Raw genomic sequence first — 20725 nt, 5'->3', positions numbered from 1 at the left:
GCGCCTTCCCTCCTGGGCTGACCTTGCCACGGAAGCCTCCGAGTAGGTCCCAGTACCAGGGTTTCACCCCGACATTCTTTCCCATTCCTGGGATAACCTGCACTCTCCAAGTCACCTTCAAAAATTTCCATGACCTCGGATGGCCCTGCCACACCTTTCTAACTGACTCGGGCTTGGGCTGTTGCCTGAGTTAAAAGGACCAACAAGTAAACACAGACTCTTCTTTTAATAAAAAGAATCCCTTGTGTTTCTCTAGAAACTTGGAGGAGCAGAGCCCTTGGTAGCTCCTGGTCACTTTGGTTCCCCACTGCCCCTTGGAGGCAGAAGCGGGGGGCCTGGGGGAGAGGATCCTTCAGCAACCCGGCACGTCTTCCTGGCAGAAACAAGAGTGGAGGTGGCGGAGTGTGGGGAGGGAAGGCCAGCAAGGATTCTGGATAGAGCACGCATCGGTCTATCTCCCGGCAGCAGATAAACAGCCCGCGAGAGGGACAGGGTAGAGCAGAGAGTAGCTGCTCTTTAGCAGGGCAGGGAGTTGGGAAGGGCAGTGACCTGCCGTGGTGAGCAGTCACTTCTGGGTCTCCCTTGAGGGGACCGCTCGGATCCGGAGGTGAGCGCCCAAGTGAGGGCTCCTCTGGTGGCCACTTCTGCCACCAGAACCCCCGCCTGCTCTCAGGACAGAGGTTCAAGAACCAGGGTCCCCTCGAAGGCCGCTCCTGTCCCGACCTGGCCTTGTGCCCCACCCTCCTCTGCCCTCCCAATCAGATGCCCGGAGTTAGCTGGCTCCCATGTTTACCCAGAGGCAATCGATCACGCTGGCAAAGCTACGAGCACACAGCTGGCCCAGGGAAGACCAGGCAGTTACCGGGCCACACCTGCCCTTTGACCTCCTGTTACCCCCGACAGCCTTTGATCCCTTCTGGCCTGGAGGCCGGAGGCTGGGCGGGTGACACCCACTGACACTGAGCAGCCGGGCAGAAGGGCCAGCGGGGACGGCAGCTGACTGTGAAGATCAGAAGAGACTTGGAATAAGAGTCCCCGAGCTTGGGTTTCAATCCCAGTCTGGTCCTGAATGGTCTCAGGCAAGTCACTTCACCTGTCAAGGCCTGGATTTTTCCATCTGCAAAATGGGCAAACTAAGAACAAACTGCTCCCTGTTTGTTCTCAGAGCTGTGAGAGCAAAGTGTAACTTTAGGTGTAAATATCAAGAATTTGGGAGGAAAATCAATAGTCTGACACTATTCGACAGCATTCCAGCAATAATGAAAGGTTAGGATGGAGAGAGCGGGGGTGACGGGTGTCCTGGGGGCTGCCCAGCTCATTCCTTCTTGTCCCCGCAGGCCGCGCCTCTCCTGCCGTCCTGCCCACTCCCCTCTGTGGCCTCCCAGCCCGTCCATGGCTGCAGACGACGGAAAAGTGGCAGTCCCCAAGGATGGGCCTTCTGTGGTCTCCTGGGTCCCTGAGGAGGGAGAGAAGTTGGACCAGGAAGGCAAGGACCAGGTGAAGGATCGGGGCCAGTGGAGCAACAAGATGGAGTTCGTGCTGTCCGTGGCCGGGGAGATTATCGGGCTGGGCAACGTCTGGAGGTTTCCCTACCTCTGCTACAAAAATGGGGGAGGTGAGTTCACTCTGAGGTGGGGAGAGCAGCGCCCACCTGGGCACCTCCTGCCTGGGCAGTGGAGGGAGGCTGGCAGGGAGCTTGACTCCAGCATCCCCCCGCTGTGAAATGGGGATGCTTCCTCACGGTGAGCTCCTCGCAGCTCACACTCTGGGCCACCCTTGCCAGGCACCGTGCTCGATACAAAGCACAACACACTCCGGGTTACACTCCGGCAAAGGGCAGCAGACCACAGACAGATACGTCCACTGTGGTCTGTCACATGGTGGGGAGCGGACGGGCCAGAAGCAGAGCAGGGAGGAGGGGCGGGGAGGGGCGTGAGATGGGAAGCGAGGGGACCAGGAAAGGGTCCGTCCGGGAGGTGGCCTTTGAGCCCAGACTTGAAGGAGGTGAAGGAGCCAGTCTCAAGGATGCAGTTCAAGTGAAAAACATTCCAAACGCAGGGGACGGCAAGGGGACAATGACAGGCGGGAGAGGAGCCAGAGGTCGGGGCTCAGCCCCTCCGGGCCCTGCTCTGAGTGACATGGGAGCCACTGAGGAATGTTGATCAAAGAAATGACATTATCTTGTCTATGATTTTTTTTTTTTTTTTTTGCAATACGCGGGCCTCTCACTGTTGTGGCCTCTCCTGTCGCGGAGCACAGGCTCCGGACGCGCAGGCCCAGTGGCCATGGCTCACGGGCCCAGCCGCTCCACGGCACGCGGGATCCCCCTGGACCGGGGCACGAACCCGTGTCCCCTGCATCGGCAGGCGGACTCTCAACCACTGCGCCACCAGGGAAGCCCTATGATTTTCTTTTTTAATTCAAGAAACAGTTTTATATTTTTCAGCGCTGGTAGTAAAAATGAGCAGGGGCACGGTGGGGAGGGATCAGAGTCACCTTTGTAAGTGTACAATTAAGTGGTTTTAGTATGTTCACAGACGCGTGCAACCATTACCACGACTGATTCTAGAAAGTTTCCATCACCCCCCAGAGAAGCCCTGTACCTGTTAGAAGTCACCCCCGAGCCCTCTCTCCACCAGCCCTGGGCAACCACTCATCTACTTCCTGTGGCTGTGGATTTAACCTATTTGGAATATTTCACATAAATGGAAGAATTCATTTAGATGAGTTTATGTGTGACTGGCCAGATTCATTTTTGCCTTTTGAAAATAACTGTATTCCTCTTGTGGAAATGATATATGTGGATATTAGAAACATTCCAGAAAGGTAAAAAAGAAGGAACATTCCTGTTTAAAAATAACCAGTTTAGAAAATCCTTCTAAACACTGTTTCTATTTAATTTGACAAATATTTAGTGAACATCTACCACGTGTCTTGCTCTCTGTTTTACTTATTTATTTTAAAAAAAATATTTATGTATTTTATTTTTGGCTGCGTTGGGTCTTCGTTGCCGTGCACGGGCTTTCTCTAGTTGCGGCGAGCAGGGGTTACTCTTCGTTGCGGTGCGCGGGCTTCTCATTGCGGTGGCTTCTCTCGTTGCGGAGCATGGGCTCTAGGCACGTGGGCTTCAGTAGTTGCAGCACGTGGGCTCAGCAGTTGTGGCTCGCGGGCCCTAGAGCACAGGTTCAGTAGTTGTGGTGCACATGGGCTTAGCTGCTCCGCGGCATGTGGGATCTTCCCGGACCAGGGCTCGAACCCGTGTCCCCTGCATTGGCAGGCGGATTCTTAACCACCGCGCCACCAGGGAAGCCCCTTTTATTCATTTATTTGAGGTGGACCATTTTTTTAAAGTCTTTATTGAATTTGTTACAATATTGCTTCTTTTATTTTACGTTTTGATTTTTGGCCACATGTGGGATCTTAGTTCCCTGACCAGGGATCGAACCTGCACCCCCTGCATTAGAAGGCAAAGTGTTAACCACTGACCACCAGGGAAGTCCCTTGCTCTCTGTTTTAAAACTTATAGTTCTTACTGCAAATTGCCTAAACTGATGACTCCAAAGAAATAGAAATGGGACTTCCCAGGCAGGCCAGGGCTGGGGTGAGAACTAATGCTGGGGGAGGATGAGGTGGCTTATTCTTGCCCCGGCCGCAGTGTCACGGACATAGAGGTGGCTATGACCAAAGATGATCTCATCAGAACCCTTGTTCCACAGAGGAGGACAGGGGCCCAGAGACCTCAACCACTTGCCTGGGACCACGGAGCTGGCTGGCAGCAGCAGGCCTGGGCAGACTCACCAGTCCGTCTTTGCTCTCACATGTTGCTACTGGGAGGGCAGATGGTACAAGAGTTTGGGAGGGCAATTTGGAAATGCTGGTCAAAGACCTTAAAAATGTTCACCCCTGGGACTTCCCTGGAGGTCCAGTGGTTAGGACTCTGTGGCGCTTCCACTGCCATGGGCCCGGGTTCCATCCCTGGCCGAATGGATAAACAAAATGTGACCTATAGTGACACTGGATAGTTATTTAGCCTTGGAAAGGAAGGAAACTCTGATACATGCTGCAACACGGATGAAACTTGAAGACATTATGCTAAATAAGTCAGTCACAAAAGAATAAATACTGTAGGATTCCATGAGGTGCCTAGAATGATCAAGTCTGTAGAGACAGAAAGAGGAAGGGTGGGTGCCGGGGCTGGGGGAGGGGCAGGGGAGTGAGTGTTGAAAGGGACAGAGTTTCAGTTTGGGAGGATAAGAAAACTCTAGAGACGGATGGCGGTGATGGTTGCACAACAGTGTGAATGAACTGAAAGCTGCTGAGCTGTACACTTAAAAATGGTTAAAATAGTAAAAGTTATGTTACGTACATTTTATGACAGAAAAAGCAAAAAAAAAAAAGGTCCATTTCTCTTGCCCTCTGACTCAGCAGTTCCTCTGCTGGAAGTTTAAACTAAGGAGCAGAGTAGACAAGTGCACGAGAATGTGGGCAGCGGTCCTCACCGCAGCAGGCTAGCAGAGGAGCGGCCTTGTCTGCAGGGGGCCCAGCTCAGACCAGAGCCTGAGGGAGGGGAAATACCGTCTGAAAACGATTACAGGGAAAATCGTTTTCCCAAGGTGTTTTTGTTTGTTTGTTTCTCTCGAAAACGTAACAAACTTGATGATTTAATAAGCATATCAAATTATACAGAACACGTTTTCGGTTCCAAAAAGAATAAATGGACTAGATTTGTGAAGCACACTGAGAAAATACACAGGGCATATATTAGGGTCTCCATCTACATTATCATTCATTTCCCTTCGAAGGCCTTTCCTATGCCGGGTGGGGCGCGGACTGGAAACTTTCCGCCGGGCCCTGCTCACAGGCAGGAGAAAGCTGCTGTCTTGGGCCCCTGGGGGCTGCGGGGGGCGGCTGAGGGGTTGGCTGCCAGCTCAGCCCCCTTCCCCCTCCTCGGCAGGAGCCTTCTTCTTCCCCTACTTCATCTTCTTCTTCACCTGCGGCATCCCAGTGTTCTTTCTGGAAGTGGCGTTGGGCCAGTACACCAGCCAGGGCAGCGTCACAGCCTGGAGGAAGATCTGCCCCCTCCTCCAGGGTGAGTGCGTTCCAGCCACACACACACCACCCCCCCACCCCCCCACCCCCCCACCCCGGCCATCACCCTCCCTGCTTCCTTCATCCACCCTGTGCTGAGGGCTGCAGAGGAGCTAGGACGTGTCATCAGGCTTCCTGGGGCCCGAAGCTTCTAGAACCTGGGTGGAAGCAGTCTCCAGGAAGGACGATACAAAATTATAACTGGGCACAACATGAGGTGCAGAGTCTTGGGAGGAGTCCTTGCCGGTGAGGAACCCTGAAGCTGAGTCTTCACAGCTTCGCAGGAAACGTGCTCCCGAGCGCGTGGCCTGGTCCCGGACACGCCTCTGCGGGGTATAATCATGGTGATGACGGTGGTGAGGTGCCAGGGCTCACGTCAGCACGTCACACGCGTTTGCGTCCTCACCTAGCCCTCCAGGAGCGTCTGCGTTACCCTCGTAAGATGAGAAAATGAGGCCATTCGCTAACGCAGGTCTCCGTGGGTTTGTGCTGTGTCCTGGGTTAGGGACTAAGCTGGTCCCAGCCCCCGCCCTCCCTCTGGGGCTCTGCTAGCACTGATGTGAGCAGTGGGGATGTCCTCTTCCACCCTCTGTTCAGCTGATGGCGCCCTGGCGGCCAGTGGGAAACCCAGGGGCCTCCTGGTCCCCGAGCGGCTCCTCGCAGGGTTGCGGGGGAGGGAGGACTCTGCCTCGGACGCCAGGCCCTAAGGGGCCGGGCCCGGGACAGGCCTGTCTGGGGGCCGCCAAGCCTCCGCTGGACGGCGTGGACGTGGTGGAAGCACGCTGGCTCCTGAGCAGACGGGGAGCCTGACCAGGGGCTGGGCGGCGGGGCATGGCTCGTCTGGTGCTTACCCCTCTTGGGGCGTCAGATGGTTTTGTGGGGTCCTTGGGGGTCCATGTGGTGATTTGGGGGGTCCCTGTGGGGTCTCTGGGATGATTTCCTCGGATCCTTGGGGGTCCGTGTGGGCTGTGTGTGGTCCACGTGGAGTCTGTCCTCGGCTTGCTCCCTGGGGTCCACGGCCCCACCGAGGCTGCCCGGGTCCTTGCCTGATGCCCACACACGCGTGGGTTCCCTCCACCCTCCAGAGGCTCGGATGCCTAGTGAGACCCGAACTCAGGAACCTCCTGCCTCTGGCCTCGTGCCTCTGTTCCTCCCGTCCCTTGCGACTTCACAAGTGATGCTGATTGTCACAGAAAAACTAGAAAAACCAGAGAAAGAAAAGAACTTTTAAAAGTGAACTGAAATCTGTCACCCAGAGACCCACCTGTTAACCTCTGGACGATGCTCCTTCCGGAGATTCTCTCATGAAAAAACAAATGCGTTCAGATATACATCATAAAACTGGGAGAATGCCTAGGGTGGTGCTCTGTCACCTGCTTTTCTTACTTAGAAAGATAAGGAGTAAAGGGCCTCTCAGGCCCGTGAATGAGCCCCGCGGGGTCTCTGTGGCCCCTGTCCTTCCAGCACGGTGGGCGGCCCCCAGGCTGACGCTGGTCTCTGGGACCCCCTTGTTACTTCCCTCCCCCCACAAGGCATTGGCCTGGCGTCTGTGGTCATCGAGGCCTATCTGAACGTCTACTACATCATCATCCTCTCCTGGGCCCTCTTCTACCTGTTCAGCTCCTTTACCTCCGAGCTGCCCTGGACTGCCTGCACCCACTCCTGGAACACAGGTACTTGTCGTGTCGGCCCTGGGATGGGGCAGCTGGGGCCGGGCGAACAGTGATGGAGCTCCTGGCAGAACAGCCCCCAAGCCGAGCTGGGCGGGCACAGGTGGCCACTCTGCTGGCCGACCCCGTGTGGGATCTCCAACCAGCCGCCAGGACAGCCGACAACCCGGTGGGACAGTGGGTGACAAGCGGCTGCCAGGCGCTAACACCACCCAACGTCCGCCCACCGAGCAGTGTTCGCTGCGGGCCTACTGTGTGCCAGACGTTCAGGACCCGGCGGTGGGCCCGGTTGGTCCGGCCCAGCCCGCACCAGGGACAGTCAAGCGCTGGGAACAGACGCGCGGGCAGAACTGGCAGATTTCGACGGGTGACCACGGAAGGACGGGAAGGGGCCTGCATGGGGACCACTCCCGGCGGGGCCGTCCCGCGAGCCCATCCCCCCATCGCTGGGGAGTGAGGTGCACACGTGGGCATGGGGGCCTGGCCTGAGGTCTGGACAGGGTCAGAGGTGGCTGGCAGCATGGCCAGAGGAGCAGCCAGCTTCACCAGGACGAGAGCAGTGTGAGGCGCACAGGGACGGGGGCTGGTCACCCGAGCCACCCGAGCCGGGACTCCTGATGCTGGAAAGCGGGGGCTCCAGATGAAGCTCTGGGGACCGGGAATGCGAAGCCAGAGGGGGGTGGACGGGCTGTGAGGGCGCCTCTGCCCGCCTGGCCCGCTGCTGACGCCCCTCTTGCCCCCTGCAGAGCGCTGCATGGACTTCCCGAACCGCTCAGCAGCTGGTGCGGCGGCCCCGCCCGCGAACTTCACCTCCCCCGTCATGGAATTCTGGGAGTAGGTGCCCGGCCTGGAGGCCGCCTCCCGGGGGCCCCAGGCGGAGGGAATTTGGATGTCTGGGGCCCGGGACTGGGGGTGCAGGTGTACACCTCTCTGTGCATGCTTTCCAGCACTCACGTCACTAGGAGATGAGGGACCCTCCACACCTACCGTCCACACCCTCACGCTCGCCCCGCATCCACCTGTGTCCACCTGGGCTCACGCGCGCGTCCACGTGACTTGCATCGCACACATGCCTTCTTACAGTCACCCACCCGCACCCACACGCCCGCCTGCACGTAGACAGCCACGGCCGACGGCCAGCGCGAGCTGGGGATAGTCTGCGCCAGCTCCGTGTGCCCTGATGTCCTGGCGGGGGCTTGAAGTTGGCCGACGTGGGAGTATTTACACCACAGGAACTGGCAAATTTCTACACTCACGCCTGCACCCTCCACACGAGCACTTGCACCCCAGCGTCCACACGTGTCCACCCTTGCGCTTATACAAGTCTACCCGCCCTCACACTTACCTTGGCCCACAGGTACTCACCGACACTCTCCCCGGGGCGCCCTCCCGGCATCCACGCCGCCCTCATGCCCACCGACCCCGGCACACACGTGTTCCCATCACCCCAGTCACTCTTCAGATGCTGACGCCCATCCAGCCCCTCTGTCTGCTTCCCGAGCACCTGCTCATCAACTGCCCGTATGGGTCTCTGCTCCCCACGGGCTCGAGCTCGCTCGGCTCGCTCGGACGCTTACTGCCCTCACTCTCTGTCTCTATCTCTCTGACAACAGAGAAAGCTGAATGAGTTAGACAGATATCTATGGGATTACGTGGCCGTCTAATGGCCAGGGGCTTAGAGACCACAGGTGGGAACGTGCTGGCCATGGGGCAGGGGAGGGGTGGGGGCAGGGAGGCATGGACTCTGAGACCCATGGGGTCAGCTCTGAGGATGAGGACACCTGATGGTGGAGGCCACTGTCCCCTCGGCCTCACCTGGTTGTGTGTCTCCCCGTCCGCAGGAGACGTGTTCTAGGCATCAGCTCCGGCATCCACGACCTGGGGGCCCTGCGCTGGGAGCTGGCCCTCTGCCTCCTGCTTGCCTGGGTCGTCTGCTACTTCTGCATCTGGAAGGGGGTCAAGTCCACGGGCAAGGTAAGGGGTCCTGGCTCCGGGACCACTCTCTGTGGCCCCCAGGGTCCATGGGGACACACATGGCACGCCTCTGGAGACCTGAAAGAGAAAGCAGTGAAAGGGAGAGGCCTGCTGAGAACAGGGGACGTCGCGGGAAGGCAGGGTTTAGCTCAACACAAGGGAAGGCTTTCTTTTTCGGTATGACTTTCAAAGGCCTGTTTACGTAAGTGACGTGCAGAGCAAAATAAGAACCATGAAAGTCCCAGTGTCAGAGCTGAGCCACCAGCGGGCTGGAGGGGTGTCTGCTCATCCCTGTCAGCGTTTTGCTGGTCGGCTTCTAGCTTCCTTTATACGCATGTGTGTGTGTTGTGTGAATATTGCACAATCAGGATCACACACTCGTACGACGTGCTTGTCTCGTTTAACAACACACCAAGACCACGTCTAGGATGAAGTGGCAAATAGAACAGTCTTTGAGGTGGCGGGTTTCCAACCTCTGAAGGAGCTCAGGCTGAGGGTGGACACAGTGGCCTGTTGTGTGTACGGAGTTCACACTGGAGCATCATTTCCAACCCAGGGAGTCTGACATTGGTGCTCCACGCTTGTTACCGCCGGGAACAGACAGGGTCCCACCTTCCCTGATTAGCCCCTCCCAAAGCAGCCTCCCCCTTCCACGGATTGTTGTAATAATGATAACATAAAAATAGTAGTAATAACGACATGGACAGTGCCGCCCTTCCCGGGAAGGGGCAGAGTGGAGCCCCCCGTGTGTCTCCCGTCCCCCAGAGCTCAGGCCAATGCTGCTCCCCCAGCCTTAAGCCTGGAAAAGTTCAGTCTAAATTTCCCCACTGATCACTGTACAAACCTGCTCACCTTCCCCCTGGGCAGGGGAGTCCCACCCTCTCCAATGGGGCAAGGGGCGGGCGAACAGCCGGGATAAGGGATTAAGAGAGACCAGAATCTGGATTCAAAAAGAGTTCTTGAGGGCTTCCCTGGTGGCGCAGTGGTTGAGAGTCCACCTGCCGATGCAGGGGACACAGGTTCGTGCCCCCGTCCGGGAAGACCCCACATGCCGCGGAGCGGCTGGGCCCGTGAGCCATGGCCGCTGCGCCTGCGCGTCCGGAGCCTGTGCTCCGCAACGGGAGAGGCCACACCAGTGAGAGGCCCGCGTACCGCAAAAAAAAAAAAAAAAAAGAGTTCTTGAAATGTTACGGGTGGAAACTCATACCCCTCCCTGTCCTTCCTCCTGTCCCTTTGCCTCGCTGATGTGTGTCTCATCCTCTGCTGGGGAGCCCCAGACACCCCAGAATGTGTAAAGGAAGGGGTGGGAAGTTTCCTGTGCTCACCCCTCCTCCGAGGCGGCTCGCGCTGCCTGGGGAAGGGTGAGCTTGTTCTTCTCCCCTGCAGGTTGTCTACTTCACAGCCACGTTCCCCTACCTGATGCTGGTCATCCTACTGATCCGGGGCATCACCCTGCCCGGAGCCTACGAGGGCATCATCTACTATCTAAAACCAGATTTGCTTCGGCTCAAGGACCCCCAGGTAGGAACCTCACTGGGGACTGTTTCCCCAGGCATCTCCCGCCCCAAACCAGATCTGGAGTTTTGAAAACCTTTGATTGCTTTTCGCTGTTTAGAGGCAATCTGTGCCCACTGGAGGCAAAAGTAGATAATAGAGAAGAAAATTATGAAAAAGGAACTAAAAACCTCTCATAACCCCACCACTCAGCTATAACCTCTGTTAGCATTTTAGTATATTTCCTTCCAATATTTTTTTCTATCTGGTGTGTGTGTGTGTGTGTTTTCACGTAGTTGAGACAATTATTCGTGGAGATAAATATATTTTCACTTAAATTATAGTGTAAGCATCTTCCTTGTTATTAAACCCATTTGTAAATGTCATTTTATCATTTGCATAATGTTTCCTCCATCCCCCATCCATCCGCTCACTCATCCAGCCAGGATGTACTGCGGTCCCATAAGTCCAGGTACCTCTCTAGAGCTGGTGTGGGCAGCGGGCGGACAGACCCGGACATATGACCTCTGGGCATCCACACCTAGGGCAGGTGTCGGCCTTTACTCAGTTCTTCCCCGTTCTTGCACATTTAGGTCATGTATTCTTTTTTTATGATTGTACAGACAGCTGCGAGGAACACCTTGTGTTTAAATCTTTGACCACATCTCTGATTATTTCCTGACAGTAGTCAGACGTAGAAGTGGGATTAAAGTCAGGGAGTACGCACCTTTTGAGGCTCTTGACATGTGCTGTGGACTTTGACCACCCGTGTTGGTGGGTACCCTTCCTTCTGTAGGCCCATGAAGACTGAAGGAGAATTTATTTTGACCTTTGATAGGTAAAAGTAGTAGCATGGTGCCATTTTCTTTTTTTTTTTTACTAGTGCGATGTTGGACATTTTGCCCCTCTGGACTTGTCTGAGCACATTCTTTGCCCCTCCCACTCCCCCCCCTCCCCGTGGAGTCTTGGTGTCTTCTCTCTGTATTTGAAGGCCGTGGCCTCTGCCCACATGGCTGCCTGGGGGCACCTGCAGGTTGAGGGCAGCCAGGTCCTCAGCTCCGCCCTGCAGACAGGCCTCCTTCTCTGGTTCACCGTCTGTGGTGAACCAACTAGAAGTTACAGTCACGCGCACCGACGTGGTGCGTGCTGAGTGCCCAGGGCAAGAGGATGCGTTAGTGGGCGTAGGCTGTAACGTGGGCTCTGCGGGGACGGAGGGGCCGCTGGTTGTGGAGGTGTGGGGCGGTCACTGCTCCAGGCCCTGGCGGGCTCCCCCCATCTTCCCACCGCTTCCTCGGGGTCTCCTGCAGGTGTGGATGGACGCAGGCACCCAGATCTTCTTCTCCTTCGCCATCTGCCAGGGGTGCCTGACGGCCCTGGGCAGCTACAACAAGTACCACAACAACTGCTACAGGTGAGCGGGGCGCAGGTCCTGGGAGGGGGCCTTCCTCCGTTGTGAGCAGGGGCCCGAAGCTGTGGTCCCCTTTCCAGACCTGGTCTTTCTCCCTCCCCTTCTTCTCTTCACCTTCTGGTACCTGGTCTTGGGCTCCTTTCCCCCACCTCCTTTCCTCTGTCCTCTTTACCGCTCACCGTCTTTGGATGTCCCCCCCACGATGGGTTTCTTTCTCCCTTTTCCTTCCCATTTTCTGCAGGGACAGCATCGCCCTCTGCTTCCTGAACAGCGCCACCAGCTTCGTGGCCGGGTTTGTGGTCTTCTCCATCCTGGGCTTCATGTCCCAGGAGCAGGGGGTGCCCATCTCTGAGGTGGCCGAGTCAGGTGGGCGCTGCTTTGCTGCCTGGGGCCGGGGAGGAGGGGCAGGGGACAGGAGGCCAGGGGTCCCAGAAGCTGCATACTGTAGGAACCTTTCAACATCAGGCGGCCGTGCTAGGCACAGAGCAGAACCCCAAAACCAGGGGAGGGAGGAGGGAGGCGGGGACGGGTGGGAGGACGGACGCACGAGTGGAAAGCGTGCTCCCCAGAGCAGTAGAAGAGCCAGCCGGCCCTCGGGAACCAGCGCACGCACGCACGCAGGCGCGCGCACACGCAGGCACGCACGCACGCAGGCGCGCAGGCGCGCGCACATGCGCGCGAACACCGGGGCGGGCTCCTGATGGCGTCTGTACCCGGCAGGCCCCGGTCTGGCCTTCATTGCCTTCCCCAAGGCTGTGAGCATGATGCCCCTGTCCCAGCTGTGGTCCTGCCTCTTCTTCATCATGCTCATCTTCCTCGGGCTGGACAGCCAGGTTCGCCCCCGCCCCCGCCCGCCCTGCGACCCCCTTACTAGCTTCTGCGACCGCCGCCATAACCTCCCCGACCTCGCTGGCCCCCGACCGGACTTCCCAGCCCTGGCCCCGGCATCCGGGGCCTGTCCTTGAGGCTGGTCGGGGGACGCCCAGCCTCCTCTTCCGGGAGGGGCCACCTGCTTTGCTCCCCCAGGCCCGACCCTTCCGCGCGCAGATGTGGACGCGCCCTCCCAAACCTTCGGGCCGCCCAGCCCCGCGCAGCCAACCCTCGCGGCTGGCACCTTCCGTGGTGGAGACGAGGCTGAGGCAGGGTTGGCCTCACCCCGGTTCTGGGCCCCATGCACTCTGTGGGCCAGCGTGGGGTTGGGGAGCGAGGAGGCAGCGGCCCCTCTTACCAGCCCCCTCCGGCCCACAGTTTGTCTGTGTGGAGTGCCTGGTGACAGCCTCCGTGGACATGTTCCCCAGGCAGCTCCGGAAGAGCGGGCGGCGGGAGCTCCTGATCCTTGCCATCGTGGTCCTGTGCTACCTGATCGGGCTCTTCCTGGTCACCGAGGTGAGTGGCGGGGGCGGCCTGCAGGCTGGCGACCCCCTGACACCCTCAGAGCCACATTCCCCTCGCCTGCCCGGCCCTTCACTGCGAGGTTGGAGGGACCACATGGCGGAACCTTCCTGTGTTGGTTCCCTCTCCTTTGGTTTCAGGGGACAGAAATCAAACAAGCTGGCTGAAGCAGGAAGGTGAATTGTTTTGGTTAGGAAACAGAAAAGTCTAGAGATGCCTCGGTTTCAGGCACGGTTGGATCCAGCAGCTCCAATGGCATCCTCAGGGATGCTCCCCTCTATCTCCTGGCTTCCCTTTCCTCTGGTGATGTCATTCTTGGGCAGATTTCCCTCCTGGGATGTTACAGACAGCTCTGGGCAGCTTCAGGGTTCCCTTCTGCCACCAGCCAACCCCTGGGGGGATAGGGCTCTTTCCCTGAGAATTGGCCATTGCTCTTCTTTAGGCCTGGAGCAGGGAGGGGCGCACACTCAGAGTGAGGTGGCCGCAACTCGGCAACTTCCGGAAGGTGGGATGCTGGATAGACAGCACGGTGTACGTGCACCACAGTCCCCGGGGTCCTTGCAGATGTCAGAGATGTTGTCAGATGAGGACAGGGAGGCTGGGAGTCAGGGACAGGCGGGGCAAACTCTTTTTGGCTGCAAGGGATGAATTCCCTGGACCGGGCAGGGTGGCCTCCCAGATGGGCTCCTGTCATCTCGTGTGGGCTGGGGCATGTCCCCTGCCCCCCGGCCGAGGTCTCACTCTGCCTCTTGCCCCACAGGGCGGGATGTACCTCTTCCAGCTGTTTGATTATTACGCCTGCAGTGGCACGTGCCTGCTATTCCTTTCCGTGTTTGAAGTGATCTGCATCGGCTGGGTGTACGGTAAGTGGGTGGGTGGGGGAGGCTTGGGGCCATGCGAAGGGCAGGATGTGCCCAGGGTGAGGACGGGCCCGCCGGTCTCTGCGGGTCTTTGTGCTGCTGTCCTGGTCCTTTTTACTTGAGGAGTTTAGCCGTTGCTGGGAACCCAGGTGTTTCTCATGACGGCAGTGGAGCTGGACTAATGACAACGGAGTTCTTTGAAGAGTGAGAATGATTATAAATAACTGTGCACAGCTTTCTGGGTGCAGAGGCTGTTGGAGGCCTTCTCCCATGGGAATCCTAGTCAAAAGGGACCTCCAGGGCCACTTAGTCTGATCCTTCAGAGATTCCCACATGCGCTTTCAAAGTCATCACCCAGGCTTTGGTTGAACACTTCCATGGACAGGAAGCTCATCCCCGTGTTTTTGACGTAGCCTTTTCTGTTGTGGTGGTCGTGCATTTCTTTCTGATACTTTGGTGAATTCTGGCTTCCACTGACTCCCACCAACAGCCCCGCCCCCTCGGCACCGAGGAAGTCAGCCAGCGGTGCTGACCACATGGTATCCAGGCTGTTATCGTTCCTGATGACGGCGGCGGTGGCCTGGGGTGAGGTTAGAGGAGAAGCCTTTATGTTCCGAGCACTGCACTGCTGAGTGCCGAGTGCTGTCTCGTAATCTGCACCACAGCCCTTCACAGGGGAAACCGAGGCTCAGAGAGGTTGGGTCCCTTGCCTGTGCTCACACAGCAGGCAGGTGGAGGAGCCGTCATCATGCCGCAGGTCCCTCTGGCTCCACCGCACCAGCTGGGGGAACGGATTGTCAGTGTGCCAAAGCTCAGGGCAGAGAGGGTGCGTGGGTACCATGCAGCAGGGCCTCAGGACGAGCCGTGAATAGGAAGGGTTTTATCTTGCTACCTTAGGCCTTCCTCGTTGGCGTCCTTCCCACCCCACGTGTCTCCTACCTTTTCGCTCTGGTTTCCCCACTGCTTTTCGACACTTGTTCTCAGAGAGGATCTGACAAACTCGATCACAGCGAGGTGTAAACGGCTGATGATATGTCACACCTGCAGCAGCGGTATCTGCTTTTCACCTGGGGGGAGGTTAAGAAGCCACAGGGACGACTGTCTAGCGGTGGCATTTCGCAGTGTTCCTTTTGTGGTGGTGAGGGGGTGGCTAGAGGGCTCCCAGGCCTTTCCCAGTCAGTGGCTCTTTACTTCTTAGAAGGTGGAGCAAATGTGGAAACCTAAGGACATTAAACCAAGTGCAGGAGGCAGTGTTTCCATGGCCACAGCCCAGCCCCCTTCTGTGCTTCACTGGGAGCACAGAGGGGCCCCCTGGAGTCTGGGGTGCAGGTGCCGCCCCCGCCCCACAGGGCTCAGCGCTGGGCTCGAGCATCGGCTCCCTTGGTGTTTTGCTATTTTTACTTGAAGCCGAGTTCACCTCTGCGACGCAATAAGCATGTGTATAGCCGCTGAGCCCCGTTTGGGCTCACCCCCTCCTCTGTGTTAGGACTCGGGTCTTCATCCGCAGACCTGAGAGCAGAGAGACACTGGGAGGTTAGGGGCTCTCGGTTGGTGGCGGCCTCCCCGCCTCCAGTGTCACTCACGCGTCCAGATCCAGGTTCCCCACCACGGTGCGGGGAGGCGGACGGAGCAGGTGAGTCCTTCCCCGAGCCCACCCGTCGTCCCCTTCCTGTCCTCACATTCTCCCCCCACCCACCTGGTCAGGGGCCGACCGTTTCTATGACAACGTGGAGGACATGATTGGCTACCGGCCGTGGCCCCTAGTGAAGATCTCCTGGCTCTTCCTGACCCCGGGCCTTTGCCTGGTATGTGCCCTCCAGCACCACCACCCCCATCTCCTCCTGCCTCTAGCCACCTCGGGGCACGGGGCACGGGCAGAGTTCTGGGGCTCCTTCCCTCCTGCGCCTGCGCAGTTACCTGCAGGGGCTGCTTCGTGCCCTCTTATGTGCTGGTTCCCCGCCCCCCTTTTCTCACCCATCTCTTTGCTTTACCAGCACTACCATCTGGTCTAGTTCCTGCTCCATCCCTCCCTCCCTCGCACCTCACCTCCGTCTGTCTGTCTGCCTGCGTGATTTCCCAGCTGTTGGTCTCCCCTCCCTGCCTCTGAGCCCGCGGTCTGTGACGCACTTGTAGAGGGAGCCTCTGCTCTCCATCTCTAGAGGCGCCAGTGTGTTGGTGTTTAACTGCTCCGTCCCAAGGAGAGGGTTTCCCGGGCTCCTCCTGCATCTGCGTCCTCCCGCTGTCTTTCTAGGCCACTTTCCTCTTCTCCTTGAGCAAGTACACACCTCTCAGATACAACAACGTCTACGTGTACCCGGCCTGGGGCTACTTCATCGGCTGGCTCCTGGCTGGCTCCTCCATGAGCTGCGTCCCACTCTTCATCGTCGTCGCCCTCCTGAAGACCCAGGGTTCCTTCAGGAAGGTAGGGGCTGGGGAAGTGGCGCATCAAAGGAGGGCACCAAAGGGGCTGGACTCTGGGCAGGACACCACGGCCGGGCCAGCTCTGAGTGCCGGGCTGCCCTTCGGTCTAAGGGAATCTTAAGGAGAAGGACCTTTGAAGAAGGGCTTCATTTTCAGAAATGTTCAAGAGTCCTAGAGTCCTAGACCTTCAGCATCTGACCTCCAGCAGATCATCTGGGCAGGTTGACCAAGGGCAGCTGTCAAGGGGTTAAGGGGGAGAGTAAGTCACAAATAAGAACACAAGGTGCCAGACGCAGAGGGTCATAGAGCACAGATTCCTGCTCTTGGAAACTGGGACCAGCAGCCATGGTTCATCCACACAGGCTCCCGGCTTCTCTCCTCCTCTCAGCCCTGCCTGCGAACCATATGCAAGAGGCTCCCTGTTTAGGGTTCGGGACATGTCTTCCTGGAAGGGATAGAGCCAGTGTCCCACAAAGACCTTACATTTGTGGAAATCTGTCTCGCCCACAAGTCACAGAAAACCCAACGTGCAATAAGCAAACGGGCTTGGTTTCTTCTTACATATGAAGAGGACCAGAGACTGGGGCCCCTGGCATTTGGTCCAGCTGCTTAAGGAGGCCGTTAGGGACCAGACGCTTCCTCTATTCCTGGACTTCCATCCTGGGCATGTTGTCTTTTCATCATCATGCTTATCACCGCATGGTCACAAGAAGGTTGTCCTGATGCCAGTCATCACGTCTGCATTCAAAGCAAGAAGGAGGTGGCACCAGTAACAGCGGTAGTCGTAGGACTGCTACTAGGAGGGACAATGATAGACACTTACCGAGCGTGTGATAATAGCAGCGGTAAGAACAGCAACAACAAGAACAAAATAGACGCTCGCTGATCACTTAACCCTGTGCCGGGCACTGTTCTCTGAGGTGCGTGCTGTCACCTTACAGACGAGTCACAGTGTGGTTCAGTGGGGTGCCTACGACCGCGCAGGCGTCAGTAACAGAGCCAGGACGGGAGCCAGGCGGTTCACACGCTCGGTCACACGTTACTGCCTCTTCTCGCTTCTCGAGCTCTGTGCCCTTTCACTCACTCACGCTGTGTGCTGGGCCCTGGGGACACAGACACGAGGACACGTCTTTGCCTCTCTTGCCACCAGCACCACTGACTCCTCTTCTCCCCGCAGCGCCTGCGGCAGCTCGTCACCCCTGACCCCAGCCTGCCACAGCCCAAGCGACACCTGTGTCTGGACGGTGGCAGCAGCCGGGACTGCGGGCCCTCCCCAACGAAGGCGGGTCTCATGGCCGGGGAGAAGGAGACGCACTTGTAGGATGTGGCTGGAAACCAGGTGGCTACTGAGCCAGGAAGCTGGGTCAGGGCCCCCGTGCCCCCGGCAGACAGCCTTCACCTCTGCCCCCTCCTGCAGCCCTGCCGAGAAGCTCTGTGATGTCCGTGGGCATCCCCTCCCGGTGGGCTAGAGAGGGTGCCGCCGGAGCCTGCCTTGCCTGTTGGAACACCCCGTCTTATCTGTGAAGGAGGTGGTCTTTCCGGAGCCCACCGTCTGGTTAGAACAACTGCAGTGTGCAACAGCGGATCACCCACTGTAGGGAGGCTTCCTCTTAGCACTTAGGATCTCTGTGCCTGGGGAGGGTAGCGCCCATAGAGATACACGCCATGTTGCATGTGACAACTGAACACCCCACGCTGGGTCCTGACGCTCCACTGGAGGGCTTCCTCACCTGGCTTAGTGTCCTGGAGCCCGCGGGAAGGAACCAGAGAAACGGCCACCGTTGTCTTGCATTTTCCCGGAGGCGGTGTCGCAAGGTGTCCCCAGCTCCAGCCCTAGTTCCACGCCCGCCTTGCAGCGGTGTCCTTAACGCACAGAGCATTGGGGTGGTGGGGGCTCAGGAGGGCCCCCACACTTGGCAAATAGGCACGACCACGGGCCTGCACCCAGGACAGACATGGCTGGTCGGCTGCATGTTCTGTCCCAGCTGATGCCCTCCAGAGACAGTGCCCCCGGCAGCTCCCGACCCCGACTTCATGGATGAGGAAACTGAGGAACCCAAGGGACAAAATGACTTTTCAAGTTCATGAAGCTCCTCGGGGCCAGAGACACGACTAAAGCCGGGTGTCCTGCTCTCGGGCCGGTGTCCCTCCCACTGCCCCCTCCTGCCTTGTTAACAAGCACCCGTGGGTTGCCTGCCGTGTGCGCCAGCCTCCTTTCTGCTCATTGTGGCCCTGGGGTGGGAGGGAGAGAGCCCCCTCGCGCAGCCCGCCCAGACTGGCAGCCCTACCCTGGCAGCTCCTCCACTAGCCCATACCCCTCTGACCGGATTTCCTCCCTGGACGTTGGTCTTCGTGCCACTTTCCACTGCCCCTCCCCCAGGGTTTGCCTGGGCATCTGGGAGAGCCACCCCCTGACTCCCCCGGAGAGAGGTGTGGGGTGCTTCTCTCCCCAGGCCCCTGCCAAACCGCGCCAGACCCTTCCCTGGCTGGGGAAGGCTTCCTGGAGGAGGCTCTGTGGTCTTGTGTTCCAACGGCAAGGTGGGGGGGTCTGTGGGGGGTAGGCCACTTCTGGACAGTGTCCTGGGGAGAACCTGGGGTCTGGAAGAAGGGCCACCGCCTGCAGTGATGCGAAGGTAGGAGAAGTCACTGCCTGGTGACTGGAGGAACAATCTGTGGTCCAGCCAGGGTGAGCTCCAGCCTGACAGCCCCAGGCATCCTCAGATCACCCGCCATCCTTCGCCCAGATCTGCAAGGGCTTCTCAGCTTGTGAGAGCAGGGACGCTGGCGCCCTGGGCACAAGCAGACGCCCAGACCTGGGTTCTGGACATTCCCTTCTGCCTCGGACTGCTCGCGCACTGGTACTCACTTTTTTTTTTTTAATTTATTATTTACTTATTTGTTCATTTTTGGCTGCGTTGGGACGTCGTTGCTGCGCGTGGGCTTTCTCCAGTTGCGGCGAGCAGGGGCTACTCTTCGTTGCAGTGCGCGGGCTTCTCACTGCGGTGGCTTCTCTTGTTGCAGAGCACAGGCTCTAGGCGCGCGGGCTTCAGTAGTTGTGGCGCGTGGGCTCAGTTGTTGTGGCTCGCAGGCTCAGTAGTTGTGGCACACGGGCTTAGTTGCTCCGCAGCATGTGGGATCTTCCCAGACCAGGGCTTGAACCCGTGTCCCCTGCATTGGCAGGCGGATACTTAACCACCACGCCACCAGGGAAGTCCCTGGTACTCACTTTTATTGGCGAGTCAGTGGGTAAAGAAGGAGGTCCAGCAGAAGGGGATGGAGAGGAAGTCTGCGCCAGCCAGATCGCCCTCATTTACCAAACTGGGGACCTGAGTGGGGCAGGCATGGTGCCCTCTGCTGCCGCCTAGTGGCATAAGGGAACAGTGCCGCCTCCCCAGCCCTGCCTCCCACCTCCTGAGCCCCTTCCCCAATGCCCTCGCTGGACAGATGGACAGACTGAGCGTTGCCCCCTCCGCGTGCAAGCTGTCACCTCCGGAAATGAAAGCTTCCTACACCCCCTCCCCGTGGCCCCGACGGGTGTGCCCAAGAGAGTCGGCTGCCTTTGGGGCAGCCCAGCTGCCAGGGACGCGGGGTGAGGGCCAGCAGGCTTCTCGGCCACCGGCCACCTGCTCCGAGTGCTGCGTGCCGAGCAGCCAGGGCGCCACATTGCCTGCTACAGGCAGTCGGGCAGCTCTGTGCGTGGGTGGCGCACAGGCTGTCTCCAGCTCGCTGGGCCCCGGGCCTCACGTCTCTGAACACTGTTCACAGCCCCCCCCCCATAATTCACCTGCTCTCTCAGCGGCCCTGATCCCCACTTTACACTCACAGCCTCTCTGCTCTGGCATGGGGACTGCTGAAGGCCTGTGTCTGTAACATCCCTCCCTCTGACTGCTTTCCTGTCCTGGCACTCAGTACAGCCTCTGACCCGTGAGTCCAAAGGCGTCAGGATGGGTGGGTGTGGGCTGGAGGGAACAGGGCAAGGGAAGGGACTTCAGGCCACTGCACAGCTCATGGGAACCCGCTCGTATCAGGTCCACGGCATGGGCAGGGAGCAAGTGTTTCAACTCTTTAAAGTGCCCAGAGCACTGATTCAGGGGTGTGAGGGTGTGTGTGTGTGTGTGTGCGCGCGTGCGTGCGTGTACACACTCGTGTGCATACGGAGCAAATGCAGCTTATAACTTCGGGTGTTTTCGTCTCATCTCTGGCGCTGAGTTTTAAACTGATGGCCTGAACGGGCAGCTATGATTTGTTTGGCCAGTGCGGCATTTAAAAAAAAATCTAAAGTAAATGCCTTAGGCCCTCTCCATTTAGCCACAGGCTCCACCACTCCCTATTACCCTTATCCAACCTTCTCACACGTTCATAACCCGTGCCCTGGTGGAACAACCCAGAAACCTCGCTTGAGCAGAAGCGGGAAGCAC

General features: G+C 58.2%; 1 protein-coding gene across 1 annotated transcript; it reads left to right on the top strand.

Annotated features, from left to right (window-relative positions):
• The first annotated feature begins 1392 nt into the window (after positions 1-1392).
• On the top strand, positions 1393-17801 carry SLC6A12 (solute carrier family 6 member 12). Its single transcript, XM_060164357.1, has 14 exons — positions 1393-1615; positions 4955-5089; positions 6621-6761; positions 7505-7592; positions 8600-8732; positions 10119-10253; positions 11534-11637; positions 11876-12000; positions 12355-12467; positions 12883-13020; positions 13787-13889; positions 15591-15691; positions 16138-16308; positions 17485-17801. The coding sequence occupies exons 1-14, from the start codon at positions 1393-1395 to the stop codon at positions 17626-17628; spliced, it is 1854 nt and encodes a 617-aa protein (XP_060020340.1). The 3' UTR covers positions 17629-17801.
• Positions 17802-20725: the final 2924 nt, after the last annotated feature.

This window comes from Lagenorhynchus albirostris, chromosome 11 (genome assembly GCF_949774975.1).
Source record: "Lagenorhynchus albirostris chromosome 11, mLagAlb1.1, whole genome shotgun sequence".
Taxonomy (NCBI): Eukaryota; Metazoa; Chordata; class Mammalia; order Artiodactyla; family Delphinidae; genus Lagenorhynchus; species Lagenorhynchus albirostris.
Note: the sequence above shows the minus strand (reverse complement) of the source record. Positions and strands in the feature narration are given on the sequence as shown.